The 14,982-nt window shown below is 43.9% G+C and overlaps 2 protein-coding genes across 2 annotated transcripts; both read right to left on the bottom strand.

Annotated features, from left to right (window-relative positions):
• On the bottom strand, positions 1-6,869 carry LOC117659706 (natriuretic peptides A-like). Its single transcript, XM_034407751.2, has 3 exons — positions 6,689-6,869; positions 4,099-4,363; positions 1-110 (listed from the first exon to the last, which is right to left on the bottom strand). The coding sequence occupies exons 1-3, from the start codon at positions 6,806-6,808 to the stop codon at positions 94-96; spliced, it is 402 nt and encodes a 133-aa protein (XP_034263642.2). The 5' UTR covers positions 6,809-6,869; the 3' UTR covers positions 1-93.
• Positions 6,870-12,508: 5,639 nt separating this feature from the next.
• On the bottom strand, positions 12,509-14,703 carry LOC117659708 (natriuretic peptides A-like). The gene is made up of 3 exons (XM_060685271.2): positions 14,584-14,703; positions 13,713-13,998; positions 12,509-12,638 (listed from the first exon to the last, which is right to left on the bottom strand). The coding sequence occupies exons 1-3, from the start codon at positions 14,701-14,703 to the stop codon at positions 12,613-12,615; spliced, it is 432 nt and encodes a 143-aa protein (XP_060541254.2). The 3' UTR covers positions 12,509-12,612.
• Positions 14,704-14,982: the final 279 nt, after the last annotated feature.

Raw genomic sequence — 14,982 nt, 5'->3', positions numbered from 1 at the left:
AAATAGGGGGAGCGCTCTCTCTCGCTCTCCTAGCGCCCACAGGTTGGAAAAAATCTTCGGAAATTCACACGCCACGGAAAAGGAGCGGCTTTTTTAGTGTCTTCTGGATCCTGTAAGCAAAGAAAGGAAAAACAAATTTGGTTAAGGGAGGAAAAAGCCAAGCTTGAGAATGATTTTATTTATTTATTATTTATTTATTATTTAAATTTTTATACCGCCCTTCTCCCGAAGGACTCAGGGCGGTGTACAGCCAACAATAAAACACACATATCCATAAAATTTAAAAACAGTTTAAAAACATATTAAATAATTTGGCCCCAATATTATTAAAAACGAAGTAAAACAGCCATTAAAAATCATGTTTAAGCCAGCCCAGCTTGTTGAAACAATAATGTCTTGAGGGCACGGCGAAAGGTACGTAGGTCATACGTGTCTTCGGGGGCAATTCATTCCAGAGGGCAGGTGCCCCCACAGAGAAGGGTCTCCCCCTGGGGGTCGCCAGTCGACTTAGTTTGACCGACGGCACCCTGAGGAGTCCCTCTCTGGGAGCGTATTGGCCGGTGGGAGGCCATCGGTGGCAGAAGGCGATCTCGTAAGTAAGTGTGAATCTCGTAAGATTTGTGCTGAACGACACCATGTCAAGGGGGTATTGGGGGTCCCAGGAAGAGGGAGTGTTTGCTTTAGGCGAGGCCAGGAGTTGGCAACCTTAAACACTCAAAGAGCCACAAAGCTCCTAACTGGAAGCCCCCGTTCAATTCTGGAGCCAACCGGAAGTCCGGTTCCCCTACCATAGAGTCTCCTCCTAGCGCGGCATCCTTTTTCCTCTACCTGTCCTAACCGAAAGCTCTATCAATTGTGGAGCCGACCAGCAACAGGGAGCCGCAGCAGAGGGATGAAAGAGCCACATGCGGCTCCAGAGCTCCAGAGCTGCAGGTTGCTGACTCCCATTAGCTAGGCTAATGGCACCACATTACAGAAAAGATGTTACGACCTTTGGAAGAAGGGCAGAGAAGTGCAACTAAGAGGATTAAGGACCTGGAGACTACAAGATTCGAAGAACGGCTGCAGGATTTGGATTTGGCTGGTGTAGAAAAAAGAAGAATTAGGGGTGACATGATAGCAGAATTCCAGTATTGGAGGGGCTGCCACAAAGAGGAGAGGGGTCAAATTATTTTCCAAAGCACCCGAAGGCCAGACAAGAAACAATGGGAGGAAACTAATCAAGGAGAGAAGCAACTTGAATTTTAGGAAAAACTTCCTAACGTTGAGGACAATTAACCGGCGGAACAGCTTGCCACCAGAAGTTGCGGGTGCTTCATCCCTGGAGTTTTTAAAGAAAAGACTGGACTGCTGCTTGTCTGGTTACAGAATTATAGATGTCAACGGGTGCCAATTTTTTTGGAGACATCTATAACAATTATTGGAAAAATACATTTACTCGCATACTTATCGGCTCTCCACTCATGTAAATTAGGGAATGACCCTAACGGTTTGAGGTTATGTAGTTTCATAACAGGGATGTAATTATTCATGATTAATGTCAGTATTATTTTTAATTTATTGTATGTCTATTGGTGGTCGAGGACCGTAATAAAGTTGTATTCATTCGTTCATTCTCGGATGAGAAGCGAAATGTTTTCAAGGAAAAAAAAAGAAAAACCAAGGAAAGTCCAGTTGCCTTTTGAAAAATCACCTTTGGGACATAATCAGAACAGAGTCCAAAGGCTGACTCAGCCTTCCATCCTTCCAAGGTAGGTAAAATGAGGACCCGGATTGTGGGGGCAATAAGCTGACTTTGTATAAAAGAAAGAACACCGCTTAGGGGGGGCCGAAAGCCCTACTAAGCAGGTATATACAAAAGTATGAAGGCTATTGCTTAACGCATTGTAAGCCACCCTGAGTCTCCGGAGAAGGGCGGCATATAAATCGAACCAATAAATAGATAGATAGATAGATAGATAGATAGATAGATAGATAGATAGATAGATAGATAGACAGACAGACAGACAGACAGACAGACAGACAGACAGACAGACAGACAGACAGACTTTGGAGGTCTTCTAATCCAACTCCCTGCTCAAACAGGAGGTCCTGTATCATTCCAGACAACTGACTGCCCAGTCTTTTCTTAAAAACCTCCAGTGATGGAACTTCTGGTGGCGAGCAGTTCCACTGGCTAATTGTCCTCACTGTTAGGAAGTTTCTCCTTAATTCCAGGTGGCTTTCTCTTTTTGATTAGTTTCCATCCGTTGTTTCTTGTCTTCTCAGAATAATTTGACCCCTTCTTCTTTGTGGCAGCCCCTCAAATGCAGGAATACTGCTATCATGTCAGCCCCTAATTCTTCTTTTCTCTAGACTAAACATACCCAATTCCTGCATCCTTTCTTTATATGTTTTAGTCTCAGGCCCTTAATCATCTTTTCTGCACTCTTTCCATAGTCTCTACATCTTTTTTATAATATGGAGACTAAAACTGGATGCCCTATTCCAAGTGTGGTCTTGCCAAGGCATTATAAAACGGTACCAATACTTCATGTGATCTTGATTTTATCCCTCTGTTAATGCAACCAAGGACTGAATTAGCTTTTTTGGCTGCTGACACACATTGCTGGCTCATATTTAAGTGATTGTCCACTAGGACTCCAAGGTCCCTCTCACAGCTACTATTTTTGAGCCAGGTTTCACCTAATCTCTTCGCTCCTTCCGTCGGGACTTGAAGACTTGGCTTTTCAAACAAATAGGCTGAGACTGATTCCGGGCTTTATTATTTACTACTAATTAATTATTTGGATTAAATTATGATTTTATTGTACTTGTTTCTTAACTTGTGTTCGCCGCCCTGAGTCCTTTGGGAGAATGGCGGCATATAAATACATTTAATAAATAATAATAATAATAATAAATAAATAATCTGTACTTTGTACCTTTGGTTTTTCCTGCCTAAGTGTAAAAACCTTCTGCTGAGTTCGTTTTACATTTCTAAATTAAAGACAGCCTTCCTTGTAGAAATAATGAGGGGTGAAAGAGGATTTTTTAAAAAGTTGCTTTTAAGATAGGAGGTCCTTGTGAAAGAGCCTTGGTAGTACAGTGGTCTAAAGCACCCTGTTATTAAGACCAGCTGCCTGCAATTACTGCAGGTTCGAATCTCGCCAGGCTCAAGGTTGACTCAGCCTTCCATCCTTTCTAAGGTAGGTAAAATGAGGACCCAGATTGTGGGGGCAATAAGCTGACTTTGTATAAATATACAAAAGGATGAAGGCTATTGCTTAGCGCATTGTAAGCCGCCGAGTCTCCGGAGAAGGGCGGCATATAAATCAAATTTTTTTAAAAAAGCAGCTGAAAGTTTGCCAAAGAAAAGAAAAGCTTTGAATCGGATCAGGAATTATTTGGGGCTTTTATAAGCTCTTTCCGTGACTGCTTTTTCCTTTGAGATAACCCTGGTTTTGGAGTGTCCCTTTCTCTTTAAGGGGCTTATATTTGCATTTGCGGTGGCTCAGTGGCTAAGACGCTGATCTTGTCGATCGAAAGGTCGGCAGTTCAGCGGTTCGAATCCCTAGTGCCGCGTAACGGGGTGAGCTCCCGTGACTTGTCCCAGCTTCTGCCAACCTAGCAGTTTGAAAGCACGTAAAAAATGCAAGTATAAAAAAATAGGGACCACCTTTGGTGGGAAGGGAACAGCGTTCCGTACGCCTTTGGCGTTGAGTCATGCCGGCCACATGACCACGGAGGCGTCTTCGGACGGCGCTGGCTCTTCGGCTTTGAAACGGAGAGGAGCACCGCCCCCTAGAATCGGGAACGACTAGCACATATGTGCGAGGGGAACCTTTACCTTATTTGCATTTGGGCGTGAATTGCAGCTTCTTCCCTAAGAACGGTGAGATCCTCAACGTAAAACAGAAGCGGCTTTTCTACTTTATCTCCAAAGCTGGCGCCGAAATATTGTGGTTGTAGATAATATTACCTTGGCTCATTTTGGAGGGCAACGGTGAGCTTTTTATTATAATTCACGGGAGGAAACCATCTTTTCTTTTCCCAGAAATGTGGGGGATTCTTTTGAATAGGCTTTAAATTGGGGATCAGAGAATAGGATCCACTCACCTTTGCAACCCATCCCACTGACGGATCCGATCCGGTCCAACCGTCGGCCGAAGCAGCCCGATTCTCTCATGCTTTTGGCAGCTTGGATCCCCCTCATGTGCTTCAGCAGAGCCGTTCGGTCAGAGAAGACGGGGAAATCATCGGCTAGGGGCTCATCGTTCAGGTCCTCTTCGGCCTGGCGGTCTCCCCGAGCTTCAACGTCGTCAGGGTTGCCTTGCAAGTCCTCCATCAAAGCCACTTTCTCCTCCAACCTCTCCAGGAGAGCCTGAGGTGGGAATCGAGAAGGTCAATTACACCATATGGGCAGTCACGTCTATTGCACCCCCAAAAAAAACCCTCACCCATTGCTTCGTAGATAACTGATGGAGCCTTAAATTGAATTCTGACTAAATAGATCCTGAAGAGGAAACTCAAAGCCTTTGGCCACCTAATGAGAAGGAAGGACTCCCTGGAGAAGAGAGCCAAATGCTGGGAATGATGGAGGACAAAAGAAGAAAGGGACGGCAGAGAACGAGATGGCTGGATGGAGTCACTGAAGCAGTCGGTGTGAGCTTCAATGGACTCCAGAGGATAGTAGAGGACAGGAAGGCCTGGAAGAACGTTGTCCATGGGGTCGTGATGGGTCGGACACAACTTTGCAACTAACAACAACAAAAATGTGATTTCAGTTTAAGCAACATTGTAAAGCCTTAGTTAAGGCCAGGGGTGAAATCCAGCAGGTTCTGACAGGTTCTGGAGAACCGGTAGTGGAAATTTTGAGTAGTTCGGAGAACCGTCAAATACCACCTCTGGCTGGTCCCAGAATGGGGATTCGGAATGGGGATTTTGCAGTATCCTTCCCCTACCATGCCCGCCACACCACACCCACCAAGCCGCGCCCACAGAACTGGTAGTAAAAAAATTTGAATTTCACCACTGGTTAAGGCGACAACCGGAATACCACATCCCGTTTTGGTCACCACATTACAAAAAAAGGCGTTGAGTCTTTGAGAAACATGCAAAGAAGAGCAACTAAGATGATTAAGGGCCTGGAGACTAAAATACACGAAGAAGGGTTGCAGGAACTAGGTATGGCTAGTCTAGTGAAAAGAAGGACTAGGGGGGACATGATAGCAGTATGCCGGTTATTTAAGAGATACCACAATTTATTTATTCTCCAAAGCCCCAGAAGGCAGGACAAGAAACAACGGATGGAAACTAATCAAGGAGAGAAGCAACTTGGAATTAAGGAGAAACTTCCTAACAGTGAGGACAATTAGCCAGTGGAACAGCTTGCCACCAGAAGTTCTGGGTGCTCCATCAATGGAGATTTTTAAGAAGAGACTGGACCGCCACTTGTCTGAAATGGTATAGCGTCTCCTGCTTGAGGAAGCGGGTTGGACTAGAAGACCTCCAAGGTCCCTCCCAGCTCGATTCTGATTCTGATTCTGTTAAGTCAAATCTGCCCAGAAGAGCCAGGAATTTGCATTTTGAAGCAAACTAGAGGAAAAAATAGACCTGAAACCGGTACGTCTTGGGGCATATTTGACTGGCCCCGAATGTTGATCTCCCCTGTTTATAAGAAAATAAAGAAAAATCCCCTTTTTTTCTCTGTTTGGGATCCTTAACTGTTGATGCTCCCACTCTGCCTGAAAATAATTTGAAGGAAGAGGAGAACGTGTGTTTTTCAGGAGTTTCTCCCAATTTTTTTTTTTTTACAAAACCTCCTTTACATTGGTGCTAGTCCTGCTTCCTGGAGCCATTGAGAAGCCATTGAGAAGAACAGAATCTGAAGGGACCTTGGAGGTCTTCTAGTCCAACCCCAACAGGAGACCCTATTCCATTTCTGATAGATGCTTGTCTGATCTCTTTCTCTCCGGCTAAAACACACCAGCTTTTTCTGCCGAAGGCAAACACCGCCTTCCCACATCAACTCCCTGCTTCCAATGGAAGTCAGCCAATCTGCGACCTGGGTATGAAATCGACGGCTGTTCCTTTAGGGTAGACTGCTCCTGAACCTGGGTTCCCCACGACTGCTCCTGAAAGAATCCTCTCCTAAGAGGCTTGCGGGCTATTGCGAGGGGGAATAACAGAAAAGAGCTGGAAGGGCCTTGGTGGCGCAGCAGACCATAAAGTGCTGTTAAAGTAGCACTTAGCTGCCGGCTGCCTGCAATTACTGCGAGTTCAAATCTCACCAGGCTCAAGGTTGACTCAGCCTTCCATCCTTTCGAGGTAGGTAAAATGAGGACCCGGTTTGTGAGGGGCAATAAGATGACTTTGTATAAAATAGAACAACGCTTAGGGCCCCCCCGAAAAAGCCCTACAAAGCAGGTATATACAAAAGTATGAAGGCTATTGCTTAACGCATTGTAAGCCTCCCTGAGTCTCCGGAGAAAGGCGGCATATAAATCGAACTAACAAACAAACAAACAAACAAATAAATAAATAAATAAATAAATAAATAAATAGGGACTTCGGAGGTCTTCTAGCCCAACCCCCAGCTCCTCAAGCCGGAGACACCTACGCCATATCAGACAAATTGATTGCCGCCAGTGCCTGTTGGATAATTCCCCGAATCCAGATCAAGATCCCAAGAAGCTCCTTCTCTTACCTCCATGTTCGCTAGCTCCTCGGCCGAGCTGAGGCTATGGATGGGGTGAGCCGCCGGATGCTGGAACCCGAGAAAAAACACCAAGGAGACCACGGTGAGGAATGAACCCTGAGCATCCATCCTTGGAGATCAAGAGTCGGCTGTTTTCAGAGGGGGCTTCTTAACCTTCTCTCTCTCGGTCTCTCTCTCTGTCTCTCTCTCAAACCGCAAGTTCTTATATACCCTTCGGAAGCGAGCTTTGCTTTCCTGGGTTATCTGGAGCGCATTCCAGCGCCGCGGCTGGCATGCTGCGTTTTCCAAAAGAGAAGATTCTCTTTATTAGGTGTCACGGGGCAAAGCGGCCTCTTTTCGGAGGCATGCGAGTCACAAGTCAATGATTTCATGTCGCCGGGATCTCCAGCGTTGATACCACGAGTGGAGATTACACACCCATTCCTGGCTGGGCATTCTTCGCATTTCTCTTTCCCTCCAACACCCCCCCCCCACCTTTCAGGTTGATGGCCTTTGCGGGAAAGAGGGTCTTTCATTTTTCCCAACGAGGCTTAAAAGCCTCCCGGAGAAAACTTCCTTGTATAGAAAAGGCACAAAAGAAGGCAGGCATTTTGGTGTCCCAACATCGTTTATCGCTACCATATATGGCCTACAGAGATTTTCTGCCTCTCTCCCCACTCCCAAATAAATATGGGGGCTTTTTTTCTTTGCAAGTTTTGATAGAATGGAATGGAATGGAATGGAACAGAACAGGATAGAATGCAGAGCAGAACAGAACAGAACAAAAGAGCAGAACAGAACAGAACGGAACGGAACAGAATAGAATAGAATAGAATAGGGAATAGATTAGAATGGAATGGAATGGAATGGAATGGAATGGAACGGAACAGGATAGAATGCAGATCAGAACAGAACAGAACAAAAGAGCAGAACAGAACGGAACGGAACGGAACAGAATAGAATAGAATAGAATAGGGAATAGATTAGAATGGAATGGAATGGAATGGAATGGAATGGAACAGAACAGGATAGAATGCAGATCAGAACAAAACAGAACAAAAGAACAGAACAGAACAGAACAGAACAGAATAGAATAGAATAGAATAGAATAGAATAGAATAGAATAGAATAATAGGGAATAGAAATAATTAGGAATGGAATGGAATGGAATGGAATGCAGAATGGAATGGAACAGAACAGGATAGAATGCAGAACAGAACAGAACAAAGGAACAGAACAGAATAGAATAGAATAGAATAGGGAATAGATTGGAATGCAATGGAATGGAACAGAACAGGATAGAATGCAGATCAGAACAAAACAGAAGAACAGAACAGAACAACAGAATAGAATAGAATAGAATAGAATAGAATAGAATAGAATAGAATAGAATAGAATAGAATAATAGGGAATAGAAATAATAATTAGGAATGGAATGGAATGGAATAGAATGCAGAATGGAATGGAACAGAACAGGATAGAATGCAGATCAGAACAAAACAGAACAAAAGAACAGAACAGAATAGAATAGAATGGAATAATAGGGAATAGAAATAATAATTAGGAATAGAATAGGAATAGGAATAGAATGGAATGGAATGGAATGGAATGGAATGGAATGGAATGGAATAGAATGCAGAATGGAACGGAACAGAACAGAACAGGATAGAATATAGAACAGAACAGAACAGAACAGAACAGAATAGAATAGAATAGAATAGAATAGAATAGAATTTTATTGGCCAAGTGTGATTGGACACACAAGGAATTTGTCTTTGGTGCATACGCTCTCGGTGTACATAAAAAGACAAGATAACATTCGTCAAGAATCATAAGGTACAACACTTAATGATAGTCACAGGGTACAAATAAGCAATCAAATCATACTAGGAAACAGTCAGTATAAATTGTAAGAATACCAGCAACAAGGTTACAGTCATACAGTCATAAGTGGGAAAAGATGGGTGATGGGAACAAAGAGAAGATTAATAGTAGTGCAGTGATTAACTATTAGTGAATAGTTTGACAGTGTTGAGGGAATTATTTGTTTAGCAGAGTGATGGCGTTCGGGGAAAAACTGTTCTTGATTTTGAAAAGCTGTCAGGCTTTTAAGGCGATTGGTTACTCTGAAAGGAGTTGTGGACGCAAAAGCATGCAGTATGCCGAAATCCGAATCGACTCACGGTGTGAATCTATTGAACCCTTAAAAACTACATGGCGAAGTTAGCTTAATTGTACACGTGCAGTTGCAGCCTAGGAATCCAGCTGCTTCCGAAATGCTTGAGGGGAAAACAGCTCCTCTTTGCAGGTAGAGTGCTTCTGACGATGGAGGATCTTAATCTTAAAACTAATCACGGAGAGAAGCAACCTAGAACTAAGGAGAAATTTCGAGACAGTTAGAACAAATTAACCAGTGGGACAACTTGCCTCCAGAAATTGTGAATTCTCCCAACACTGGAGGTTTTTAAGAAGAGATTGGACAACCATTTTGTCCTAAATGATATAAGGTTTCCTGCCTGAGCAGGGGGTTGGACTAGAAGACCTCCAAAGTCCCTTCCAACTTCACTTCTATTCTATTCTATTCTATTCTATTCTATTCTATTCTATTCTATTCTATATTCTATATTCTATATTCTATATTCTATTCTATTCTTTCTATTCTATTTTATTCTATTCCAATCCTTTCCATTCCATTCCATATTTTCTATTCTATTCTATTCCATTCCATTCCATTCCATTCCATTCCATTCCATTAAAATTACATTACATTCTCTCTCCTATTCTAATCTAATCTAATCTATCTTGATATCATGTGTGTGTTTGTGAGCTGTGTATAAAATGCCTGAAACAAGGTATTGTAGAGGGGGGCGAGGAGAGGATTTTTTTTCTTCTTCCAGATTTTAAATTTGTACATGCTCAGCCATTGCATCAGGGGTGAAATGCTACCGGTTCGCTCCGGTTCGAGGCTCCGCCCACCCGCCTGGACATTGTTACTTCCTGGTTTTACCCTGTTTTTGACACTCTGTGCATGCACAGAAGGCTTTGCGGATGCGCAGAGGGTCCAAAAATCAGATGTGACGATGGCGCGCGCACTTCCGAACCGGTAGGGAAGGTAACTAAGTAGATTTCATCCCTGCATTGCATGGTATCTTACTTTCTGTGCTGAACTCAAGTGTAAGAATCTGGACCCTGTGGCTCTTTTGCCTCAACTGAACTGCTGGGAGATCTCCAAGAAATTCAAAATAAGGAAATAATCCCAGTTTAGTGAATGAATCCAGCCAGTACAGAAACCCTTGCCATGTGATGGGTGTTGATGGCTGCCCCTAGGGCTTCGTTTCTTAGGATCGATAACCACCAGCAAAATTGGGAAACGTGTCTCGGAAAATAATTCGTTTAGCCCTTAACGGAAGATGAAAATAGTGCAGTTATTTATTCTCTGCTATCAAAAGCCGCGGCGTGAGTTTACGGCCTTCCGTGTGTAAAACCAGTCAACCGCTAAATATCGGCACAAAATACAACACAACACGATACAATTCTTTATTGGCCAAGTGTGATTGGACACACGAGGAATTTGTCTTTGGTGCATACGCTCTCAGTGTACATAAAAAGACAAGATAACAATTCGTCAAGAATCATAAGGTACCACACTTAATGATGGTCATAGGGTACAAATAAGCAATCAACTCATATTAAGAAATAGATAGATAGATAGATAGATAGATAGATAGATAGATAGATAGATAGATAGATAGATAGATAGATAGATAGAATTCTTTATTGGCCAAGTGTGATTGGACGCACAAGGAATTTGTCTTTGGTGCATACGCTCTCAGTGTACATAAAAGAAAAGACACATTCGTCAAGAATCATAAGGTACAACACTTAATGATAGTCATAGGGAACAAATAAGCAATCGAATCGTACTAGGAAACGATCAATATAAATTGCAAGTTACAGCCATACAGTCATAAGTGGGAGGAGATGGGTGATAGGAACGATGAGAAGATTAATAGTAATAGTAATGCGAAGCAAGAAGGTGGAAACCTTGAGGTGGCTCATTTATTTGTACCAACGGACTTCCTGGGTTGAGGTCAGTTTTGACCTTGGGGTGGGTGAGAAAGGCCTCCCTTGGAGGTCAAGGGAGGGAAAAAAAATCCGGTCGGAGCTGGTCAGAGAAGGAAACCTGAAGGAATCTGTGTATCTAAGTTGCTGGGTGCTCTCCAAGGTGCTGAACCCACTGATCTAGCTCACGGAGCCTAGCAAGCATCGCCCGAACCTGTAGAAGTGCGCGACAAGGTGTGAGAAATTTGAGTCGGTCCTTCCACGTGCTCCCTAGAATTGGGCACCCCTAGTTGGAACTCGCCAACGGCCATCCGCACACTTCCCTTTTGACTTTTAAAGTTTTTTTATTATTTTTATTTATTTATTTTTTCCCAAAAAGAGTTTTTTATTTTTATTTCCCATAAACACATTTATATGTACAGTCATTTCCATCATTTTTCATTCATCTTTTAACTTTAATTTTTACTTTTTCGGGGCTGCCCACTCCTTTCTTCTTCCCCCTTCTAACCTTCTCCTCTGCTCCTCTTTCCCCTCCCTTTTCTTCCCCTCCTTTTCCCTTTCTTCTTTCTCCTCTCCTCTCTTCTTCCTTCCTCTCACTACTCCTTCCCCTCTTTCCTGTTGTTTCCCTTTTCAGTTCAATCTAAAGTGGTATTCGAGCAGCCTTTTTTTGGGGGGGTGAAGTTTTGTTTTTTTTTTTAATTTGATTTATATGCCGCCCTTCTCCGGAGACTCAGGGTGGCTTACACTGCGTTAAGCAATAGCCTTCATACTTTTGTATATTTATACAAAGTCAGCTTATTGCCCCCACAAACTGGGTCCTCATTTAACCTACCTTAGAAAGGATGGAAGGCTGAGTCAACCTTGAGCCTGGTGAGATTCGAACCTGCAGTAATTGCAGGCAGCTGTGTTAATAACAGGGTGCTTTAAACCACTGTACTACCAAGGTTCAAGTTTTTTAATTTTTTTTACAAACATATCGAATCAATGCATGAATGGTGTGGCATCTGAGTGTCCTACGTTCTAATACAAATAAAACTTGATAAACTTAATCATAGTAATTACATCCGATCAACTTATATATTTCTAATAATGATACACAATGATGATAAGTTGCAATCTGTCATTATTCAATTCTTCCATGTTTTCTCTTATTTTTACTTTATTTTGTTATATAAAACTGTCTACACTAACATTCCCCTTTCTCTTATTTCTATCACCTATTCTAACTTTTAACCATATCACCTTTTATCCTACCCGGCTTCTATTCGTGTCACCTACCTGAAACAAAGAAAAGAAGAGAAAGGACAGAGAGAAAAGGAAAAGCAAATCAGAATGACAACGACGACGACAAAGAAATCATTTATCCATCGTCTCTTGCCCGCTTCAATACTTCGGTTGCTATGCTTTTTTTTAATTTGCCTTCCATCTTCCTCTCTAGAATCTTTCTCTATTCTCTCTTATCTGTAACTGCTTCTTGCAACTGTTCAATCTGGGTATTTCTCCCACCTCTAAACTTCCCTTTTTGTAGGGCAGTTGCTTTCCAGAACTCTTTCCACCCCCCTCCCTTCCTTTAGACAAAGAGCCAAGTCTTCCATTTTTACAAAACCTTTATTGATGTCCGTGACAATCAGATTTGGTCCCCATGATAAGGGGTAAAATGGGTCTCCAGGACCGGAGGGACAACAACCGTGCTTGAATATTGAAAGACTGAAGGTTGAAGAATTAATATTGGACGTTAAAGAGTTCTCTACAATATTTAGACAGTGTGGAAAACAGAATGGATCTTTTCGCAGGGGACGTAAAAGAGGTGATGAAATAGTTCATATCAAGGACCATGTCATCTATTTACTCCTGGAGGAAGAGGATGAATTTCAGCTTCTTCGCCTCCTCCAGGGACCTGAAACAGAAAATTAAAAAAGGAATGAGTTGAAGAGGCTCCATCTTTCCTGAAGACAGCAAGGATTCACAGTTTCAGATCCATAAATCCCATTTCTGCTCCTCAGAAGCCATCCCAGAATACAGGAAAAAGAACAGCTATGGGACGCTAAATCCTTTCACGCAGAAGAGCCTTTTGGTGTGAGCTGCTTAACATGGAAGGGAACGAAGCCGAGCGAGACGGTAACCTTCCCGCCTCGAAGAGCAGAATCAGAATTCAAACAGGTAGAGCTGAGGCCTTGAAGGACATCTAGTCTATCCTTGCAAGAACCTCGTGCAGCATTTGTCTCAACCGTGCTAAGTTTCTCCTACAACACTTTGTTCCTTTCCCACACCTTAAGTAGAGTGGAAACTGACTTTTGAAAGCCGAATTCTTATTTGTCGCTTTCTGGATTCTAGAAATGTTCTAGATTCTGTCACCCTCTTCTGCTTTGGGGAGGGGGCGATCTCACATAGCACACATTATGCCCCAGACGTTTTAATTCTCGTTTTTTTCGAACTCGGGGTGGTTCCCCTTGACGGTTATTTCTTCCTTTCGATTCGTTTTACAAAATTGTGTTACGAATAACACAAAGCAGTTGAGTTTTTTTAAAGACCCTTTTCATCCCTGAGTGAAAGTTGATCCAGATGTCAACTTAAAGTCCCTCCCCACTCACTGCCCCAACATAGGGAGAGAAAGCAGTTTTAGGATTTTGGGGAAAAAAAACTTAATTTGGGGGGGGGAAGTCACAGGAAGCAGAAGGGGGGGTCCACCCCGCTCGTGGTACCGTGTTTCCCCGAAAATAAGTCCTCCCCGGATCATAAGCCCAATCGGGCTTTTGAGCCTGAAAATAAGGTCAAGTACTTATTTTTTGGGGGGGGGGGGGTTGTCAAAAGAAAATAAGACCCTGCCTTATTTTCTTTTGATATGCGCTTGGCCTTATTCAGAGCGCTTCCTTTGCGTGACTTTTTAAAAGGTTTTCCAAATCCAGACTGGTCTAGGTGTGATGCTTGGAACAGCCCTACGTGGTGAAACTCTTAAAAAAGGGGGACCTACGGGGTTTGTAGGGCTTGCAGCCGAGTCCCGTCTGGGTCCCGATCCGATCGAGCCTGATTCCGAAGCACCCGGAGAAGTACCTCCTCGACGCCACCAGGAAATTTCTCCATTGAACCTGAGTGAGGGAATCTTGAAGTTTGGGCAGGTGAGAAGGGATCATCTCGCCCTCGTCTTCGAGGTCAGGAGGATAATCGCCATTGTCATTTGCACCGCCGGCTTCTTCGTAGTCCGGACGTTCCAGATCCTCCTCTTGCCGGATCTTTTCGCGCAGCCGATCAAGGAGGTGCTAAAAATGGTAGAGGGTGAAAATGGGGACATTCTTAAAATTGAAGCCTCTCTCGCTCTCTTGCCCTCTTTCTCTCTCTCTCTGCTTCCGTCTACCCTCCCTCTCTCTCCTCCCTCTCCCTCTCTTTCTGCTCCCTCTCTCTCCTCCCTCTCTCTTTCCCTCTCTCCTCCCTCTCCCACTCTCTCTGCTCCCTCTCTTTCTCTCCATCCCTCCCTTTCTTCACCCTCCCTCCCTCTCTCCTCCCTCTCCCTTCCTCCCTCCCTCCCTCTCTTCTCCCTCTCTCTCTCTCTCCCCCTCTCCCTCTGGACTTATCCCTGCACCACCAAACCCCTGTAGGAAGCCAGGTTTTGTTGCTTGAGCCGTTTCTGACTTACAACTGACTTCTACAACGAGATTCTAGTCCTCATGGTTCCCAGGTTTGTCAAACAGAAAGTGGCAGAAGGCCGCCTTACCCTCAGAGCATCTACATTCGTGATTGGCATCTGCCCTGCCTGCCTCAAGATTGGGAGATCTCATTTGATGCACTTGGATTTTTCAGCCAGCTGGAGATCTTGGCTCAGCAAGTTCCTCCTCCCTCCTCCTTACCTGTAGAACTTGCAAATCTTGGCCGGAGGGACTCCACGTCACTGGATGAGCCCGGCCCGGCCCAGCCAGGAGAAACCCCACGAGCAAAACGAAGGGATAAGTCAGACTTAGGCAGCCCATCTTGTCTGGTGCTGTGTTCTCAAGGCCTCGGCGATGTTTGTGGCACGGTAAGCAAGGCGCTTCGTTTTATAAGGCCCTCGCAAGGAACTTTCTCTCTGCTTTAAGCCGGCTGGGCTCCGGTGACAAAGGCCACGAATCTTGATAAGGAGACTGGTTCTAACTAGCTCAGCTAGCGGTGGAGAGTTTAGGCTAAGCTACCTTTGCTTTTCACCCCCCCACCCCTCCTCATCCAGGAAAGCAATTAGGGTTATGTTGTTGAGCTGCCCAGCGCACGGCTGC

Source organism: Pantherophis guttatus, chromosome 15 (genome assembly GCF_059756535.1).
Source record: "Pantherophis guttatus breed Tessera chromosome 15, ASM5975653v1, whole genome shotgun sequence".
Classification (NCBI taxonomy): domain Eukaryota; kingdom Metazoa; phylum Chordata; class Lepidosauria; order Squamata; family Colubridae; genus Pantherophis; species Pantherophis guttatus.
Note: the sequence above shows the minus strand (reverse complement) of the source record. Positions and strands in the feature narration are given on the sequence as shown.